Genomic DNA, 21,057 nt, shown 5'->3' on the forward strand with positions numbered 1-21,057 from the left:
GGAACTCTATTCAATGATTAGTGCCGGCTATGCCAACAATCGGCGGGTTGTATTATGCTGGGTTCCCGGGCACAGAGGCATCAAAGGTAACGTACTTGTCGATGAAATGGCAACATCGATAACAAGCAAACCAAGTACTTCCTCAATAGCTGTTCCTGCCACTGACCTGAAACCAGCTCTGAAAAAAACCCTTAAGAGCTATTGGCAGCACTTGTGGGATAAGGAAGCCTCAAACAAATTACACCTAATTAAGCCACAGCTAGGAGACTGGCACCCAACAACAAAAATACGAAAGAATGATGTCATCCTTTGTCGCCTCAGAATAGGACACACATATGACACACATTCACATCTCCTAACTGGTAAAGAGCCTCCCATCTGTGGGAGATGTGGCGACCAACTCACCGTCCTCCACGTCTTAATTGAGTGCCGGGAAGCTGAAATAGAACGTAAACGCCACTTCCCTTTAATCTACAAAGAGCACGTCCCCCTACATCCTTTATTATTTCTTGGGGTGAAGCCTTTATTCGACAGTAAGGCTGTATTAAACTACATAAAAGACGTCGCATTGAATGTTATAGTGCCAAAAAACTCGTAGCACACCCTCTCTAGAGATGGTGCTGCTGCGGGTGTCATACTTTGTGTAGCACGCGCCTTCAGATCCTTCTAAACAAGGGCTCTGCTAAGGCAGTAGTGCTCCCGGTTATATTTTACAAGCGCCATATATTATCCGTAATACAGAATCATTATTTACGCAACTAAGTCCTCTTTAGTATACCACCAGTCATCCCCATATTTTATTACCTATGTCTTTTACACTTTTGCAGCGACCCATTTTAGGCCCATTTACAGCCATGTCACATCTACATCCTTGAACTTCTTCTAATTAGTTGCCACTAACTTCTATTGAAATGGCGCTCTTTGGCCAAGAGTGGCCCTTGCGCCAATAAAATCAATCAATCAAGGTGAATGCGTGCCCTGTTAAATCCAGCATCGGTACCGTTGGTATTATAGCTGTTCGAATCTTTTTTACATATTAGTCAATCTCATCGCATGTAATGCAAACTTACATCCACGAGATCCTTCAAATCGTCGATGTGTGAAAGCCACGAGACGCAAAGCAACCCGCCATTCTTGCATTCTTCAGACTTCGTAACGAAGCACCAGACAAGAGGAACTTCGATAATGACTCTTCAGCATCATCAGCATGTGTGCGAAAGGCGCCGCGCGCATTGTAGTACGCGGTAAAGGAGAGTGGCTAAGTGCCAAGTGGTCATGGCACTGACAAAACTAAAAAAACGATTAAACAAAAATTCGGCTGGGCGCAGATGTTCGCGCACTCATCTGTCGAGATGTCACGAGTGCCACCTCGTAACTCGGCTCAACCAATATACAGGGACGCTCAGAGCTTATCGCCTATCCTCGTTGGAAAACTGTTGCGGAAATATCAAATAATGTAACTGCCTTTAGCCTTATTCCGGTGACTTAGTGGCAGAAGTAACAGCTTTAGAAGCGAAGCTCAGCCAACGTGTATTGCTTCGCACAGTGGTGGGGCGAAAGCAGTATCTTGTATCTTAAGATACACGATACATCCTTCAAAGTATCGGAAATACAGATACAGATACTTGTTTTGCGAGACGTATCGCGATACAGATACAAGATACCCAAAGAGTATCTAAGATAGTATACCTAAGATACATGTATCTTCGATACTGCCCAACACTGCACACGTGCACGCTATTTATGCACACAGCTATATGGGGGAGGGCAGGGAGACGGGGAACTCCCCGCTTCGCTGCCCTCCCCCCCACCCCATCTTCAATGGAACTCACTTGTCGTGGGTGCACCCCCTCCCCCCCCCCCCGTCAAAAATTCTAGCGCCGCCCCTAAGAGCTCCACTCCTAGTTATAATAATAATAATAATAATAATAATAATAATAATAATAATAATAATAATAATAATAATAATAATAATAATAATGGTGTATATGCTTACTTAAAAAATAGTTTCCTATCAGGGGCGTATAGCCAGAAATTTTTCTTGGGGTGGGGGGGTAACCATATAGTTTATGTGTGTTAGTGCGTGCGTATGTATGTGTGCGTGTATATATACGCAAGCAAAATTGAAAATTTTCGGGGAGTGTTTGAACACCCCCCCCCCCCCCCGCCCTTGGCTACGCCCCTGTTTTTTATATTTCACCAGGATGGATTCATTCAATACCGCTTTGAGTTAGTACGCGGTAATGTTTGTAGAAAGGAAGAATGACACGACCTCAAAACCCTTTATCGTTATTTTTAGCCTTGTGTATGATGTCCCGTTTTACAAATCGGAGTAGCCCACCTTGCCAAGTATCCACTGCCGTTACTACACCGTTACTTCTACTACGTACCAAACGTTTAGCTTTAACCGCTTGCCATCGTCAAGGGTTTTTTTTTTTTGGCCCTGTGGTAACCTTGTGTTTTATATGTTCATTCTTGATTTAGTTCCTGTCACGTTTTGTCACCAAGTTCTCTGTGGACCGCAAGAGCTCTCCACGGAACCGCATACCAAACTCTATTTGTAGCAGCCTCAACTACTCAAGACACAGGCTGTGTGTGACCCTTGGCGCCGTGCGTACTTTGCAAGCTCGTGAAAACCACGTTTGCAAAGAACTTGAGTCACGGAACACAACTCTTCCATTTCCTCTGCGAACTATTGCGAGACTTCGCTCCACGCCCTTCACGTATTTGGCTTTACATCACTTTCCTCAAAGGCGTTCGCAGAGTTAGTCAATTTCGACGTTTTTTTTTACCGGACGGCAAGTGCGTGCGTGCGTGCGTGCGTGCGTGCGCGCGCGTGTGGTGTGTGTGTGTGTGTGTGTGTGTGTGTGTGTGTGTGTGTGTGTGTGTGTGTGTGTGTGTGTGTGTGTGTGTGTGTGTGTGTGTGTGTGTGTGTGTGTGTGTGTGTGTGTGTGTGTGTGTGTGATAAATGGACAGTACGCTGCTGCCGAGGGCTTCAGTGAATAATATCGGTGCCTGAAAAACGCTTGGCGCGCGGCTAATAGTTAACACAAAATATATTGTTATCGTTACGGCACTCCGTTTTAGCGCTATGAGCTGAAACGAAACAGAAGAAGCAGACTCGATAGAGTGCACGCTGTTGAGTCTCTTCGTGTTCCATCTCATTATATTTTAGACCTGTTTGCTCTCAGATGGAGCGTTATTGTAGCTTTGGCGTAAGCAACTCAACTCGTTCCCCCTCCCCCCCCCCCCCTTCGAAACATTTCACGGTATTTTAGCTTCCTTTGTAAGTTTTATGTGCATATGGACATTACATACACACATGCACGGAGGAGGGGGCCGTGCACGTACACCTGTATCACTTTTGTTTTACTGCATAGGCGTATTGGAATGTTAAACGGAGCGGAATGAATAACGAGAGTATTTTGGCATCGAAAATACTCCGAGGGAAAAGTATCTTTATTGCAACTTAAATGCATTTTAAAGGGCCTTGTACTCGGTGTTTCAAATACATGGAAGGAAAATCCTAGCATTTAGCAAGGGAGCACAAGACCACCCCACCTGGCCGCTATACACAATTACGAAACACACACTTACCAAGGCCTGCGCTGTCTTACGTCCTGATCAAAAAACGCGCTCGCACACAAAAGAAAGTGTATATTCGACACACGCAGACAAGTTCGCCGCAGCGAGGTAAAGCCTTTCAGGCCCAGTTATGCGCACCGGCAGGTACCTACCGACGCGCAATCTTGGAGGCCATGCCCGGCCCCTACTAAAACGGCCGAGGGCAGCACAGGAAAATGAAAGAGGCGGATTACAGAAGCGCTCGATCGCGCTGTTCCAGCAATTCTCTGAGACAGCTTCTTTCACCCTCCTGAGGTAGGGCATTTATTTTAGTTTTGTGCAGAAAATTTGAATTTCGGCTATTTTGTACTATTCTATACCATCGAAGTAATCTTTAAGTAATAAATAAATAAATAAATAAATAAATAAATAAATATTATAAGAAATATTACAAAATATTAATTAATTCATCAATACAACCACTAATTACTTTTGACTGAGAAGAGTTTTGTCTAATTTGGAGCTACCATCATCATGCGCATCTTAAATTGAACAGAATAAATTTTGCCCTGAATAGGGTTGAAAGGCAAGCAGCAGACTCCCCAACCTGCCTTAAACCTCTCTCATGTCGCCTCCACGGAATGCGTTGTCCTTTTCAGATTTCACAAGAAGTGCATCTAATTTGGAGAATCTTCAACGTAACGAAATACTTTTTCTGGGTATTCTGTACTCTGCTCAGATGCTATACTGAATTTGGTAACTGTAGTATTCTATCCAATCAGCGGGCGCTGAAATGGACAGCCACTTTTACGGAATAGTAGTAGTAGTAGTACAACTTTATTCATAAGGGTTGGGATAAGGGGTCATGAGCTCGATGGGTGGGGCCCCAAGTCCAGGGCTCCACTGGCTACTGCTGCCTGCCTGACGTGACCCAGAAGCGCAAGCTGTACCTCTGGGTCAGAGCTGGCGAGCTGGGCCTCCCATTGCTCGAAAGTATTAGGTAGGTTGTACTGGCCTAAAAAGGCATCTAAAGTTGGTGGTCGGTTTAGGCATCCCCACGAGATGTGATATAGAGATGGCGAGCCGCCACACCACGGACAAGCGTGCCCATACCAGCGTTGGGAAAATTTTGTTCAATCTTTGTAGATTGGGAAAGACCCCCGTTTGAATCCTACGGATGTCAATCGCGTCCTCCCCTTCTAATGATTTGTGGGGGGCGCTGTATTTTTGTCGAGTGCCTCGCTGGTGAGCCAGAATAAGAAAGTACAACGATAGAACTGTTCATGGAACTGTTCATAAGGGCACGTGCAGCCAGTTTGTGATGTTGGACAGCGAAGGCGGCCGCAATTACGAACGAAAGAAAATGACCGCGAAATCCATGTTTTATAAGTACGCAAGGGTCGCGAAACGTCACCACGACTACGCGAACATTGACGCGATTGCCCCACAAAAGTGACAAAACATGCCACAATGCGATTATTTTACGTGTGCTGCCATCTCGTGTACTACCACAAAGTTGCATTCTTGCCTCTGAGATTTTGTTGCGCAAGCTGTTTAATTTCGGAAGCTTTCTTGCCGTTGCTTGTAAAGAACTCTATTAGTGTTCATATTGTGAAATATTATAGCGTATATTAAACTTTTTCTCACGCAACGTAAAAAATAAGTGCGATAAGTATTGCGAGGGTGCCCGCAAGCGCTATCATCATCATCGTCTTCGCCGTTTGCGCGGCATTGCGTGGTTTCCGTGTGGGCTGCGGTGCGGGTTTCCCGCGCTCTTTGTATTCACGTTTTCACCTTGCATGAGATAATTTTACTGATACGACTGTGTACAGTGCGTACCTGTTCTACAGCGCTAGTTCACAGTGGTCAAATATTCGAGCTGGTCGCCATTTATCGCAGGCTGAACCTGGTTTCGCTGGAGTGCGTGAAAGGGACTAACCGGCCGATCGATTGTTCTGCGCCAATGAAAGACCATATCGACCATATTTTGGCGATTTCAACGTTGCCTGCCCTGGCCTGACATGCTTCATGTGCTGAACCGTTGGATGTTATTGTCACTGTAGCGGCCGTCGTGGATCAGCGATGTCGTCGCAGATGCTGAACTTGCGGGGTGTTGCCGTACACTTCCCGCATGAGCCTTACGATGTGCAAAAGAAGTACATGGAAAAAGTGATCGAGTGTCTGCAGAATGGCGTGAATGGCATCCTGGAGAGTCCAACAGGAACGGGAAAAACCTTATCACTTTTGTGCTCATCATTGGCCTGGCTCGAAGATCACAAAGCCGCAATTCAACTGAGCGCTGGCCTGCACCGGTCGTCTGACGGCAATGCGTCGGGATTTCTCTCGCAACTGCAACGTCATTTCGATCAACAGGAATCGGCAGAACGACCGTGTCCTATGTGCCCCAAAATTATCTACAGCTCAAGAACTCATTCGCAGCTGTCGCAAGCTATAAACGAATTAAAGAAGACCAACTACAAGTATGTGAAGTCGGTAGTCTTAGGTTCCCGAGATCAGTTGTGCATCAACCCAGACGTCCAGAAATTGCAAGACAACGCTTCAAAATTGCGAGTGTGCCGGCATAAGGTAACGACCAGGACTTGCCCCTTTCACTTGAACTATGACACCAAAATGACGAGATCAGAGTATCAAGACACTCCTGTTATGGACATTGAGGACTTGGGCAAGCTTGGCAAGAAATTTGTCTGCTGCCCGTATTATGCTGCCAAGACTCTGAAAGGGAGAGCTGACATTGTCTTTATGCCTTACAATTATCTTGTGGATGCAAAGTCACGTAAGGCGCATGGTGTTGAGCTTGAAGGAAATGTGGTCATATTTGATGAAGCTCACAACATAGAAAGCATGTGTGAAGAGAGCATGTCATTCCAGCTCCTCTCATCAGACTTGGCATTGTGCATCAAGGAAATAACTCATGCAGCAGAACTGAAACAGCAGAAAGAGACTGAAGCAGCTGCTGGAGTTGAAGGAGTTGATCCAGATTTCACATTGCTCGATGTAGCCAAGATTAAAGCCATTTTGCTTGCCCTGGAAAAGTATGCGGATGAATTGCTTATGCAGATGAATGGAGACTCCACAACAAAATCTGGTGATTTTATGTTCACCATGCTGAAAGAAGCAGGTGTTAGCCGGCAGAACAAGGATGACCTTATGGACCTCCTGGACAAAATCGTTTCTTTCCTTGAGGTCAATGCAGTTGGAGCATTCAGCCCGAGAGGAACAGGCCTCAACCGTTTGATAACTATTCTCAGCAGCCTCTATTCTGTCGAGGGAGAAGGCTTGTCAGTAGAGTTGATATTCAAGACCAAGTTTAAGGTCCACATTCAGAAAGATGTGAACAAGAAAAAGAAGGGATCTCAGGATGTTTGGACAGTTCCCTCGACCTCTGCCAAAAAGCTCGATTGGTGTCTTAATTGTTGGTGCTTCTCACCAAGTGTGAGTATGGACAACCTTTTAAGACAGGGTGCTCGCTGCATAATTCTCACTAGTGGCACACTCTCTCCTCTCAGTTCATTCGCATCTGAACTGGGCATTCCATTCCCTGTACAACTGGAAAATCCCCATGTCATTAAGGAAGAACAAATCTATGTGTCTGTACTTAGCAATGGCTATGATGGAGAGGTCTTGAATTGCACCTACGACAACAGAAACAATCCTGCGTACTTAGCCTCTCTTGGTAGAACACTATGTAACCTTTGTAGGATTATTCCGGGTGGTGTGTTGCTTTTCTTTCCCTCATATGCTGTCATGAAAAATTTTGTTGAGACCTGGACCTCAAATGGAACCATGACTTCACTTGCACTTGTCAAACCAACAGTGATGGAAGTCCAGAGAAGTACAGACTTTTCCTCACTCATTCAAGAATATTGTGAAAATGTGGACTCGCCTGAAAAAAAAGGCTGTCTTCTTATGGCAGTGTGCAGAGGACGTATGAGTGAGGGCATGGATTTCACAGACCAGTATGCCCGTGCAGCCATCATAGTGGGCTTTCCATTACCTCCTTGCTTTGATCCCAGGGTTCAGCTGAAAAAGCAGTACCTGGATGAGTCGCCATCACGCAAAGTTTTTTCTGGCAATGATTGGTACGTGCTGCAAGCAACTAGAGCAGTCAACCAAGCAGTTGGTCGTGTCATACGCCACCAGCGTGATTTCGGTGCAATCTTATTCTGTGACAGACGTTACAGTGAGCCACGAAATCTGAGCCAGTTATCAAAATGGGTGAAAGAGAAAGCCAAGCTACGTTCTAGCTTTAGCGTTGTCCTAAAAGAGCTGTCTGCTTTTTTCAAAGCTGCGGGTGCATCAAATGAAAGCAACACAGCTGCAGTAAAAATGTTGGGTGGCTCAAGAAATGCATTTGGAATACCATCGAAGGAAAGCACACCAAATTTTAGAAACCCAACATTCTCTGGACAGCCAGTGGCTGACAATGATGAAAATGTTTTGAAGACTTACCGGGCCAACAAACCCGCTGAGCAGCATTCACAGTCACAAGACAGAGGTCAGCAAGGACGTAGCCTATTTGATGTCCTAAACAGCACTTCAGTGTCAAAGGCGGCAGACTTTTGCACCGTTCGCAAGGTCAACTTTCGAAGCACAGATGAGGAACAGACTCAAGAACAATATATGCAGAATCCCAAAAAACGAAAACTTTTTGTGCCTCTCAAAGGAATCGGGCCTGCCCAGTCTTCTGCTATTTGTGATGGCGCTGGCACATCCTGCGCTAGGGGTTCAGATTCATCAAAAGATATTTGGAAGTCTGTCTTGGCATCACTTAAGAAGTCTCTTAAGGATACTGACTACAACAGTGTTTGCATGAACATGAAGTCATACCTCAGAAATAATGACTCTGATGCACTTGCACAGTCACTTGGTCACAGTCTGCTGGATGTTCCTGACCGAGATGGACTCCTTGCTTGCCTGGCAAGAGTAGTTTCGTCGTCTCAAAGAGAGGACTTTGTGGCAAAATGTCGTGCTCACTGGTGAAATGAAGCATGTGTGGTGTGACAAAGTACATATGGCGTGTATTTGATATCAATATACCTCCTGTACATTCCCAACTGGTGCAAGTTAGCATTTTACCCTGTGAAAAGTTCCGCAGTGTCATTTCATAGTAATCTAATGTCATAATAAGAGCTGTGATAGCCCTTGTATCAGCATTGAGGGCCTCATTTTTTTTTTTAGCATGCATGAGTGATGCTGCATCAGGGTCATGAAGACTCACTGCAAGAACTTGGTGCATGTTCGTGTTTGTCAAAAATAAAGTATCATGTTTCTATATTGTGGTTGTCTTGCATGACTGCATCCCAGTAAGACCAAGAGGCCACTTAGCCACCAGAAAGTGTGTTGGTGAGCTGTTCAGATTCAGGCCTCTGGTCACCCATAGCTATACACTCTGCACTTACATTTATGGTTAATGTTTGCTTTTAGGCAGCCTTAGAATCAGTTCCCTTGCGTCATTTCTCCTGCACCGTTTTATAGGATTGGTGTCATTCATCTATCTTCTTTTTGTCATTTTCAGACAGCGAGATTGATGAATTAGAAGGCCCAACTGTGCACTACAAGCCAGAAGCAATTGAAACGCTGTGTCAGCTCACTAAATTCAATAAGCGAGAGCTGCAGCTAATGTACAGAGGCTTTAAACAGGTAAGAAATGGCATTCTTTTATTTTCCATCTAACAGTAATTTCGCTTGCTGTTTTTTTGTATATGAGTTGTCCATGTCCCGAGCATCAGAGTAGTATGTGTTTAGAAAACTTATTGGCTTGCCTTTAACTGTTCTCTTAGTGTATCAGTTTGGCTCCCCTGTTGCTCACAATGGGATGTTTCTCATTTGGCTTCCCAGTGGTGTCTTTCATTGCATGCACTCGTATCTCTGAAGCATTTTGGGCACTGTTATAGAGGTATTAGGCCCACAGGGAACCATCCTATAGTAACTTAGTGGTAAATGTATTTTTTGTTTATCCTCATTTGGGTAACCATTTATTGCAAGAGTTACTATTTCCAGTGAACATTATGCAAACAATATTGCACATCACTTCAATTGTCTGGTAAAACACACCTCAATTAATTGAGTGGATTAGGCAGCTTAAAATATTTAGATACCTGGAACATTGCTCAGCTGGTTCATTAATCAGTCTGTAATAAATTTTAGCATCGCCACTTTTTTAACTTTTGATAAACTGACATCGAAAGCATATTCAGCGCAAGCAAACAAGGATGTGAGAGAGACGACACCACAATGCGCTAACTTCAACTTTTATTTCCATGATTATTTTTGGGAAACATCACCTCTTTATCTATGCATAGTGGCACTACATCATAGCAACATCGTGCAACAGCATAGTAATATCATTCATTTAAATACACTTTCACAAAAACTGCACAATTTCACATCAAGGAAAATTAAAATCGTAGTGAGGAAGAAGAGTTTCTGCGTATGAGATTGCTAACGAAAAGACAGGTATGCATTGGCTGAGGTCGAGATTCCGCACATTCTGGGCTTCAACCAAAGACATCAGGATTCATGCTTCGTGAGTGTGCTAAAAAAACCTCCAAGCGCCAAGTTTGTGAGTGTCAGTCGAGATTCCGCACATTCTGGGCTTCAACGAAAGACATCGCCAGGATTCTTGCATCGTGAGTGTGCATAAAAAAACCGCCGAGCTTCAAGTGTGTGAGTGCTGTTGTGTTCGACAGCGCAGATGCCACACTGCATGGCTAATATCTGTTCTGCACTTTAACCTTGAGGCACAAGGACTCACGGTGATGATCCCATTGACATGAAACACCTCGAGCTTCGTGTTTCTTTCAATCTCATTTGCCAGAATGTCCAAGTTTCTTATATTCGCGGCGTCACGGACCTTCATAAAAGAAAACTCCTGGGCTTCAGCCAAAGTCATCGCCAAGATTCATGCGTCGTGAGTGTGCATAAAAAAAACTCCGAGCTTCAAGTGTGTGAGTGCTGTTGCGTTCAACAGCGCAGATGCCACACTGCATGGTTATATATCTGTTCTGCGCCGCAACCTTGAGCCGCAAGGACTCACGGTGGTGATCCCGTCGACATGAAACACCGCGAGCTTCGTGTTTCTTTCAATCTCAGCTGCCAAAATGTCCAAGTTTCTTATATCCGCGGCATCACGGATCTTCATAAAAGAAAACTCCTGGGCTTCAGCCAAAGACATCGCCAGGATTCATGTGTTGTGAGTGTGCATAAAAGAACTTCCGAGCTCCAAGTATGTGAGTGCTGCAGCGTTCGACAGAGCTGATACCACACTGCATGGTTATATATCTGTTCTGCGCCGCAAGCTTGAGGCGCAAGGACTGAAGGTGGTGATCCGGTCGACATGAAGCACCGCGAGCTTCGTGTTTCTTTCAATCTCAGTTACCAGAATGTCGAAGTTTCTTATGTTCGTGGCATCGCGGATCTTCATAAAAGAAATGTCGAAGTTTCTTATGTTCGTGGCATCGCGGATCTTCATAAAAGAAAGCTCCTCGAGGCGTCGCAAGGACATGCACGCTGTCAGCAGTGCAAGTGCAAAGAATAACAGCTTGTCGAATGTGGCTTCCAGATTCCTCTTCAACGTATGTACATCTTCCCAGGAAAGTGAAGCGCCAGCTCTCTGGTGGCGACCTGTTCTTTCATGTGTACGTTGATGGCGGCCAGTACGTCATTCCAAGCGCTTAGATGTTTGAGCAGCTCTGACGCTCCTTCCTGCCGCACGGCACCATGAAATTGGCCCCTTTGTTGGTCAGGATCATCTTGTGCTGCTGCAACGCTGCGTAAGCGCCTTGTGTAGAACTGAACTTTGCGGGGACACATCTTCCTCAGGTATGTCGCGTGCATCCATAGGTATGTCTTGTGGTGCCATTGCTTGTACTGTTGCAGATAAGGTCCTTCCACGAACCCTGCTTCTTGAAGGCAGTGAGGTTTTTGAGGTTATAGTGAACTAGAAGACTTCACTCAAAGTATTCTAGTTCACCAGTCGAGGTGTGCCGGCGTCTGCTGACTTGCAAGTTATTTGTGCATGTCTCAGAGTGACAGTTCATTCACTGATCACGGCGAATCACGCGCACCGGCAGAACACGAAGGCAGGTCACGCACACAGCAACAGACGCAGAAACTCTTCTTCTTCCTCTTCCTCACTACAAAAGGACTTGTTCACTTTTATATCTCGCTATGGTGCGTACATATGTACAAAAAAATGTAAATCAATTACTCATTTCCTCAAGTGCTGTAATATCCCAAGTTGTGGAATTGAATCCTGGCTGCGATGGCCGCATTTCAATGGAAGCAAAATGCTAGAGGCCCATGTACTTAGATTTAGTTATTAACCCCAGGGGGTCAAAATTTCCGGAGCCTTCCACTACAGCATCCCTCATAAGCATATTATGGTTTTGGGATGTAAAACCCGTACAATTATTATATAAAATGCTGTAACTGCTCACTTATGTGTAGTTCGAAAGTGCTAGCTGTGGGCTTTGTGCTTGGTGTCCTACAGTCAAATCTGAATGTGGAGGTGTCAAAATAATTTGACAAACAATTTAACAATCTATAATTTTGTTATAGGCTCATTTTTAATTGAGGTTTATTTCATTCTAACTTGATCTGTGATACTTTGATTGCTCAGAAAGCGGTTTTAGTACAGCTTTCCTGAGTTTCTTAATAACCTTTCGCTCATTTTTCAGTTTCCCTAATTCTCATTGCTTATCAAGGAACAGAATGGTGGAAGCATTTGGAGAGAATGCAACTCACTTGCAAACCAGGATACACTGAACTTCCTCTATGAAAATTTCTTTTTTGACCCACTTCACCTAGTCATTTAGTGGCTTAAACTTGCTTAGTTTCTTAGAAGACAGTGTCAAGAAACTTCTGGCTCACATGGTTAAATGGTGTGTGGTGTGTTTCTTTCCAGCATGGGCCACCTGCTACACAACATAATTAATGTGAACTACTCACAGTGTATATTACACACTACAGCTGTGCAATGAAAGTGGGAGGGCAGCATAGAAGCACTGGTACATCATGTGTTGAATTCTCTTCTGGTGTTGCCTTTCGCCACAACTATACATGAGCCTTTCAGAGACTTGCTAATTCTCTCGGCTGAAAGCTTAGTCCTAGCCCATTTCTCCCATGTTCATTATCGTTATGTCTGCAGGAGGGTTAAACATATTTCTTAAAATAGTTTTCAGTACCTTAACAAGTTCGGACTTTGTGCATGAGCCCTGAAAAATGTATTGTGTATGGAAACAGAATTGACTATTTTACATGCATCATATTTAAAGGGTCTCTGAAAGGTTCTTTTGAAATTGTGATAGCAGTTAGGCTAAACTACAGAAAATTATGCATACTTATGTACCAGCACAGAAAACGACCCAAGCCACAAAGGTAGAAAGGATACAGGACAAGTCCTGTCTAGCGATTGAAGTCGATTAATGTTGTGTCGCCACCGCGACACCACAATTAATAATTCACTTGCACCATAATTTCATGATTTAAATGAGGCACTTTGTATCAAGGGAGCTGTGGGTGGTTAAAAGTTATGCTGTGTCCAAGCCATGCTTTTCCTCTTCAACTGTGTTACTGAGTGATTGGAGCTAAGCTCCGCTTTCCACAATTGTCCAGCGGTGCACGGAATATCATGGAGGTCATGCTCTGTGTTTGTCTTGTTGATCTCTGTGCCACCAGGTGCCATCACAAATCCAGCTGCTCAAAAATCCAGCATTTTAATAAATTACATGCTTTATGCAGAGCACTTAAATTGGTATGTTAATGATATGAAGGACTTATGCTACCAGCTTAATGGGTTGGTACATAATCACTGAAACCGTCTCAGGACCCCTTGAACACAGCTGTGCTCTCAAGGAGCTGCGCAATATAAATCTTTGCTGTAAAAAAATGTAAAGAAGCTGCTATATGATCCCACATTAGCACTGCAAACAGTTATTTTGATGTTTGCCTTCCAGCGCTTCTTTCTGTTGCACTTCATGCAGCTGAACAGATCTTGCAGTTTGCTTACACTATGAATTGTCTAAGGATGCTGAAAACATCCAATTAAACATTATTGCTTTCAAATGGTTGTTTGTGAGTCGGTGGTGTCATGTTAGACATGTACACTTGTATGTGTAGCACCTCTAGTGGTTAAGCTCTCTGAAGCAGCATCGATGGCTGTTATTTGGTTAGCTGGGTAATGAAACTCACCAAATCTTTACGAAACCAAAGATTGCACTTTGAAATGGAATAAATAATTATAGCCAGTCACTATAGAATGCTGCCATGGAGACCCTGCCAAGCACTGCTTCTCAAGACGCAGTGGAAAATGGCCTATAATCTTATTCTAAAAGCCACATGTCATTTCCCGTGACTCTCAGATCTCCACCATGTTATAGTGTTCACGTGACATTAGGTGTTTGCAATGGCTTACTGGCTGTACGAGCTGGACTTCAGCAGGGGCTGGAACACAGAAAGCAAGCAGCTAAGCAAAGTGATAGCCAAACTGAATAAACTGAATGGACCAATTTGTGTTTTAAAAAAATGGGCAGTGCGCCACATAAAAAGGACAAGATTTTTCAAGATGTTCAATCACCCAGCTTGTTTAGATCAAATTTGGCAGCCATGGTTGAATTACATCAACGCAAAGTGTAAGGTGGAGATCATTGTAAGCGTACACTGTCATTCTACATTGAGCTTCCAGCATTCTATGAATTGTGTGAAAATGATGGAAATGGGAAAAAATGACAGAAAGTAATGCTCAGATCTTCATAAAATTCCTCTGATTCAATACTATGCTATGAATTCTTGCAGGAAGAAAATTTCCAAAGTTGTGTCACCGCATAATAAAAGCATTTTGAATGTTAATTATGTAGTGTTGCAGGGTATTTTAAAGACTTTAGTCCTGCCCTTAATGAAAACAATGTGATTACCTTGTGTGCCATAAAAGAGACAGGTATATTCGAATCACTTTCACATTAGAAAAATTTATTTCATTAGCTGTAAGCTGTAGACATGAGGAAGCGAAGTCATGTAAAAAAGTTGCGAAATTCTGGGTAAGTGTAATAAAAAATCAGGAACATGTCAAAACTCAATAATTGAATTTGTCAGTGCATGAAAGTGAAAAAGATTGGTAACTTCAAGGTATTACCTTAATTTAAGATTGAATGAGTGTGCCCTAGGCCGTTATTACAAGAACATAATTTTACATTGAATAAGTCTTAGAGTGCCTATATTATGCATTATAAATGCTATCACCAGTGCAGTTTTTCATATTTTTGCCTGTATTTGTGCATTTCCATTTATACAGATATTTTAAGGTATGTTGCCTCCTTTTTAGAAGTCTTTTTATTTTGACCCAGAATTGATTGCTTTGTGTTTGATTTTGGGAGGACAGTTTAAAAGGACACTTCGAGTGTGTTGAGTAAAATGAATTGAACCTAATTATTATATAATTACCAAAATAACCCAAGATACGCCCATCACGCCAGCAGTTATAACTACCAATCCAATCATAAAAAAAAAAGAAAATGGCTTGGCAGCATTATAGCTGTGTATGTAGGCTGAGTAATGAACTAAGAGCTTTGCGCTATCGTCAGTATTAGGTACATTATAGCCTAAAAACCAAAAATTGTGTAATTTCAAAAGGTTGCATTTCAATTGAAATATAACATAAAAACTTGTTAATCGTTTTCAATTATCCTAGTTCATTACACAGGTTAATGTCTAAGAAACAAGCATGGAAAGTTTCATTGGAAAATATTCATTTGTTCAAAAGTTATGAGATTTTGCATTTTGCATAAGAATAATTGACTGAAAATCAGGTTTCGAGTAAAACTAGAATTAAATTTTCCGAACGTGTTGTTTTCAGTTCGAGGGTAGTCACAAAGAAGATCATAACCTTTTAACAGAACCGAGTAGATACGTAATTCTTTCTGCACTGCAATATGAAATGTCTGTGCGTTTTCGGAATGTAAAAAAGAAAAGTCATTTTAAAGGATGGCAACATACCTTAATAGATTAAGAAATTTAGCAAAAATATTTCATGTCTGCCATGGCCTGCAAAAATTATTGTTCCATCTTTAAACAAAATGTTTCTTCAATTTACCCCTGAAGTTTACCTTTTTCTTTTAACTAGTATGAGGACATATTTTACTACATACAATGCAACATTTATGTGTAATAAGTATGTGCATTTTCAGTGTATTGAATATAAAAGAAAACTAGATTTCTTACCCAGAGCTGTCTGGTTCGAGTCTATATTTTTGCTGTTATTATTTTCAGGAATGCCCGTCTGGGATGGTTAAAGAGGAGACGTTTAAGATAATCTACTCACAGTTCTTCCCAAGAGGTGCAGATGCTAGTCAGTATGCTCATTTCGTCTTCAATACCTTTGACCAGGACCACACTGGGGCAATAACATTCACGGTAAGAATTATGATCTGTGATCTCCACCTCATTCATTTTATACTATACTGTAGTGCACTTGTTGGTGCTACATCTTGCAGGTAAACTTGATTTCATATGCAACTTACACATGCTATGGATGAGCATTTACTGTTGATGTGTGCTGGATGTTCTTGGTTAAAGTGTTGGACAAAATATCTTTAAAGAGCAGCTGATTCCTTTTTTCTGTCACACCTTAGGAATGTATATGTTAAGTACATGTGCCATATACAGTGAAATGTAGTTAGGGCTTCGTGTTTTCGGATAAATCCGAAAAAATTCGATAAACACTAGCCGGTAAAATTTTTGATAATTTGGATTTATCTGATAAACTCCGATTTTAACGGCCAATATGACCCTATTCTGTTCTTTATCGAAAGGGCAGGTTCACAGCACTCATTGATATATCGACCGGTTTGGCTGATAAACTTTACCTCACCTCAACAGTATCTCATAGATCGCACCAGGCCCGTAGCCAGGATTTTTTTTTTTTGGGGGGGGGGGGGGGGGCACTTTCTGAAAACCGACTATTTGAGAAAAACACCTATTTTTATTATTTATTTTTGGTAAAAACTCGTACTTCAAAATTTCGGTGGGGGGAGGGGGTACCGCTAGCCCCCCCCCCCCCCTGGCTACGGGCCTGGATCGCACCCATCGAACATTTAACGAAGGTCTTGTTGCGCACGGAGTGAGAGACGTCAACGTATGTGGGGACCCCGGGAGCGCGAGACGACGTCTTGATATATAGTCCCCTGGCAGCACTGGGGAGTGCCAGATGACATGGAATATACGTACCTCGTAAAGTATGCTTCCGTCTATTATAACAAGCTTTATGGTTGTAAACGAACAAATGTAGGTGTTTTGTATTCAAGTATTTGTGCTTATGTGCATATGTATTTGTGCATTGAAACCTTCCATACAACTAAAACCCGCCATGGTGGTCTAGTGGTTGGGGTGCTCGACTGCTTTCCCGAAGGTCGTGAGATCGAATCCCTGCCGCGGGAGACATTCACTTACTTAAGCATTTTTGGTTTGCGTTTTACATTAAACTCGTCAATTATATTTGCACAATTGCTAACCCAATGTGCGGCAATGTTCTGGAAAATTTTGAAAGTACTGACTGTCATATCGGCGGAGCAAAAAGTCTGAAATTAGGGTATTATTGAACAATGAGTCATATTTGCAATTTTTTTCTCTTAAATTAAGGGCCCTAATACGGCAAGATAACTGCATTTTGTGAACTCGTGCTGTTCATAGTATGCCAAGAAAAATTTTTAGACCAACAGGTACAATAGCTTTTTTTTTTGTAGGATCTCATGAAAATCCCCTTTTCGTGCAATTCGCAAAAAGCGAATGTGGCTCAGTGGAGACTTCCGAATTTTTTTTTCGCAAAATTAACATAGATGTTGTTTTCTTGGGGACTCGGACAGCAAAATATATTTTTTTCCAGCGAAATTAAAAGGGGTCACTGGGCATGCACCGACGTTTTTATCTGAACTCACCCAGTATAATGCAAAATTAAACTCTGAATTTCGGAGAATTTGGGATTTACGAGGAATACAATCCGATAAGTGCCGAATTTCCTTCAAAAAAATAAACTCCGAAAAACACCCTTGGAATTTGAAGAAAAATAAACTCTGAAAACATGGAGCCCTAAATATAGTTAATAGTTTCTTGAGGTAAAAGGAATAGAAGAGAAAAGGACAATCACAATAGTATTGCATTCATTCCAAGAGTGGAAAGGAGCAAGATAATAGACAAGTGCTACTCAAACACAGAATCACAGTGCTGGCATGTAAAATCCTGCATCAGTCTAGGTCTCGAGCTGCATAGAAGCATCTGATATGGGTGTCATGTCACCTGGAGGTTGAAGGAAATGAATGTGGCTTGAGCTTTTCTTCCCCAGGGTCCGTCTACAACCTCCCTCAATGATCTGGGCTCCTTCTTTCCACCGACTACAGTCTCAGAAGTAACACAACTTGTACACCTCGAGAGAAAAACATTCCCGGAACCTGCTAGAGGGTAGATAAATTGGGAAGATTACCTTCAGCAATTAAAAACCAGAACTTTCAACAATTTGGCCAGACCACACACAATTGAGGCTGAGTCATTCTCGGCTCACTGTAACTGCTACAGTCAAAAGGCCGACCTGTACCACATTGCCTGCCAAAAAGCAATAGCATAGACAAAATAGTACAGCCAACGTGGGAGGGCTGGGAAGCAGTCTTGTACAGCTGAAACCTTGAGGAACAACGAGCCCTCAACGAGTCAGCGCGGACAGCGACTTCAGCCAACAGTGTCCAGGACTGAAGACCTGACTGGCCCTTCCCTTAACTTAAGATCTCTTAATCAATAAAAGTTTTCATCATCAAGCTTTCCATTTTCCATGTGTACGTGTTAAAACGTAAACTCTCACCAATCAGTTGAGCTCTCTGTCGAAATTCTCAGCCACTCTTTTGGAGTTACTCCTACAGCAGTGTGGTTGTTCAAGTTATATTTGGATGCTGTAGCTTTTTGGTGCAAAATATTACCAATTTGTAGACTTGTTATTAAATCTCTCTGTTTGTTCATTTTCATAGAGATTTGCCCACATTAGCGTTAGCTAGAACAGGGACACAAGTATTGTGGGTGTTGTGATAACGTTTTGAGGGGCGCATTTTAAAGAGGTAAGTCATGAAGGGCTCCTGTAAAGTAAACCAGCTGGAAGGTGGGCCCTGTTCCACACGAGGTAGTGTTCAGCACAGCCACTAATGGCTGAGGCAGCAGTACCTAACACTCCCACAGGTAATCTTGCGCGCATTCATAAATACCCAAAAAAGTGGATGAGAGTATTGCCGCAATGGTGCATTAATTGGTGAAGCATTGCATGCATAATATGGAAGATGTGGGTTCGGTTCACATCTGCGACAATTTGTCTTTTCATCCACTTTCCTCTGTTCAATACCATATTTCTACATTGCAATTAAACATGACAATTAATTTTTTAATCTCTGGTTTTATTGCCTGTTTCTGCTAATGGGCTGTGACTAGCTGACATTCATACATAACTCAGTGAATTATTTTAGATATTAATATTACCAAATAACAAATGTAATAACTGCTTCATAATTCTGTGTGGAAGCTCGCTAGGCATTACCATGTTGAAGAACACATTAAATTATTCATCAATTGTTTGACAGGAAGCATTTTTACATCACAGATTATAAGTAATTGTTTCAGAACAAATATTTTTCCGTCATTAATGCAGTAGCTTCAACAGCACATTCTCGCTGTTATACACTGCACAGTACTCTGTGGGCATTGTTACGATTTTTATCAAATAATGCAATTTTGAAATGGGCAGCTGACAAATAACATTCATAGTAAAGGCTTTTTAACTGCGCTAGCAAACACGGACAAAAGAAAAAGGAAGAAGACCGGACAAATTATGTTGCGCAAGTCATCTTTCTTAATGGCTTAGTGACCAGTTGGCATTATGCAGCACTTAAATTTGCATTATTGACTCATTCATATTTCATCACCATGGCATTTGCTGCCTCACAGAAAGCATGAACATGTAATTCATGTCTTCTAGTGTTAGGTCAAAGCACTTTGTGTGTGTTCTGTACCTCTACACTGACAAAATTTCACTGTGAATACTAACTAGCCCAAATCACCACCCTGACAGTTCAAACAGTATTTGCATCATTTAGAATGTTTATGTAAGTGCCATTAGCAGATGGGGCTGGCCAACAATAAATCTTTTAAAACGACGAGTATCATAACAGTTCGTGTGATAATGACATCATTGCTTGTTTATGTACATTGTAATACATTTAATGGTGACTACAAGGGAACTACCAGCCAACTGGATGGCTTGTTAATGACAGTTATGAAAAAAAAAAGTATGTGCAGCCATGTACGCATAAGGAGTTTTACTGGTTATATACAAGTATGGGTTGAAAATTTCTGTTAATAGCGTGCGAAGAAAATCGGCTTCTTCCTCGGAACAAAATTTGTATTTGCATAAGCTGATGTGCTAAATGTATGAGTGGGGAACAAAGGACCACTGAAAGCCAAATTGTTTTTTTGTGACATTTATGCTTTAATTAGTAATTTTGTGTCTAATAATCACAAAATTGGATTGTAAGTGCTCCAATGTGAGATGTAACTATTGCTAGAGCATCGTTAATTATGATCGATGTTGCCATCACTTCAAAATTCCCACCCAAAATAACTGGTGCCTCCCATGGTGAAGCACCATAAGATCCAGTTAAATCTTCAGTGACATTGATAGCACACTTTTTGAAACGGGACCCCGTATGCAGTTAGAAATGAAACAGCATGGCTGCTGCTATATCAGCCAGGTCATGGCACACCCAGGTGCCTGCCCCTCCCAAAATTGCTGTCTACCATGGCTCACCTAACATAGAGCGACATGCGACCCACCCACCTTCCCCATTCCTACATAGCGTGCTCCCTCTAAAGACCACTGTGAGAGAAGCTCAACAATAGAGCTATCAACTTTTTAGCACCAAGCAATGTGCAGCACTGATAAAATATTTGTGCATGTGCAAAGCATGAAATGTGGCCGATGACTTTAATGACGGGATATTACAGATATCAACAAACAAACTGCAGGTTTGTAGGCACTTTTAATAGCCTGTAGAGCATAGCTGCAGAACCGCAATTATTTCTCGTACGTGTCTGCAGATGAAAAACAACCCTTGCATTGTTATTGCATTGCTTATACCGAGGTGGTGAACTTGCATAATAATATTTTTCAGTGTCTTCCATGTTTGAAAAGATTAATGATTTTTTCTTTGTTCTTATTATATACAGGACTTTGTCATTGGACTGTCTGTGCTTTCCCGGGGTTCACTCCAAGAGAAACTCCGGTGGACATTCAATCTCTACGACATCAATGGCGATGGCTACATCACCAAAGATGAGCTTGCTCGGATTGTTAAGGCTGTTTACGACCTCATGGGAAAGGCTGTGGAACCCATGGTGGAAGAAAACACAACAAGGGAACACGTTGAAAGGGTGTTTCAGGTAAACCACTGC

At 42.4% G+C, this 21,057-nt stretch overlaps 2 protein-coding genes across 4 annotated transcripts in view; both read left to right on the forward strand.

Annotated features, from left to right (window-relative positions):
• Window positions 1-21,057, forward strand: part of LOC119379023 (Kv channel-interacting protein 4) — a 501,724-nt gene that overhangs the window by 455,734 nt on the left and 24,933 nt on the right. For all 3 annotated transcript variants that reach the window (XM_037648158.2, XM_037648159.1, XM_049411849.1), the window contains 3 exons: window positions 9,101-9,225; window positions 15,850-15,993; window positions 20,833-21,045. In XM_037648158.2, the coding sequence (XP_037504086.1) occupies window positions 9,101-9,225; window positions 15,850-15,993; window positions 20,833-21,045 (482 nt within the window). The remainder of the gene's footprint in view (window positions 1-9,100; window positions 9,226-15,849; window positions 15,994-20,832; window positions 21,046-21,057) is intronic.
• Window positions 5,300-8,846, forward strand: LOC119379022 (regulator of telomere elongation helicase 1 homolog). Its single transcript, XM_037648156.2, has one exon. The coding sequence runs from the start codon at window positions 5,647-5,649 to the stop codon at window positions 8,563-8,565; it is 2,919 nt and encodes a 972-aa protein (XP_037504084.1). The 5' UTR covers window positions 5,300-5,646; the 3' UTR covers window positions 8,566-8,846.

The sequence above is a fragment of the Rhipicephalus sanguineus genome, chromosome 1 (genome assembly GCF_013339695.2).
Source record: "Rhipicephalus sanguineus isolate Rsan-2018 chromosome 1, BIME_Rsan_1.4, whole genome shotgun sequence".
Taxonomy (NCBI): Eukaryota; Metazoa; Arthropoda; class Arachnida; order Ixodida; family Ixodidae; genus Rhipicephalus; species Rhipicephalus sanguineus.

What these genes read in the sequence shown, in the direction of transcription:
- LOC119379022 (XM_037648156.2), top strand. Translation starts at nt 5,647, where the DNA reads ATGTCGTCGCAGATGCTGAACTTGCGGGGTGTTGCCGTACACTTCCCG.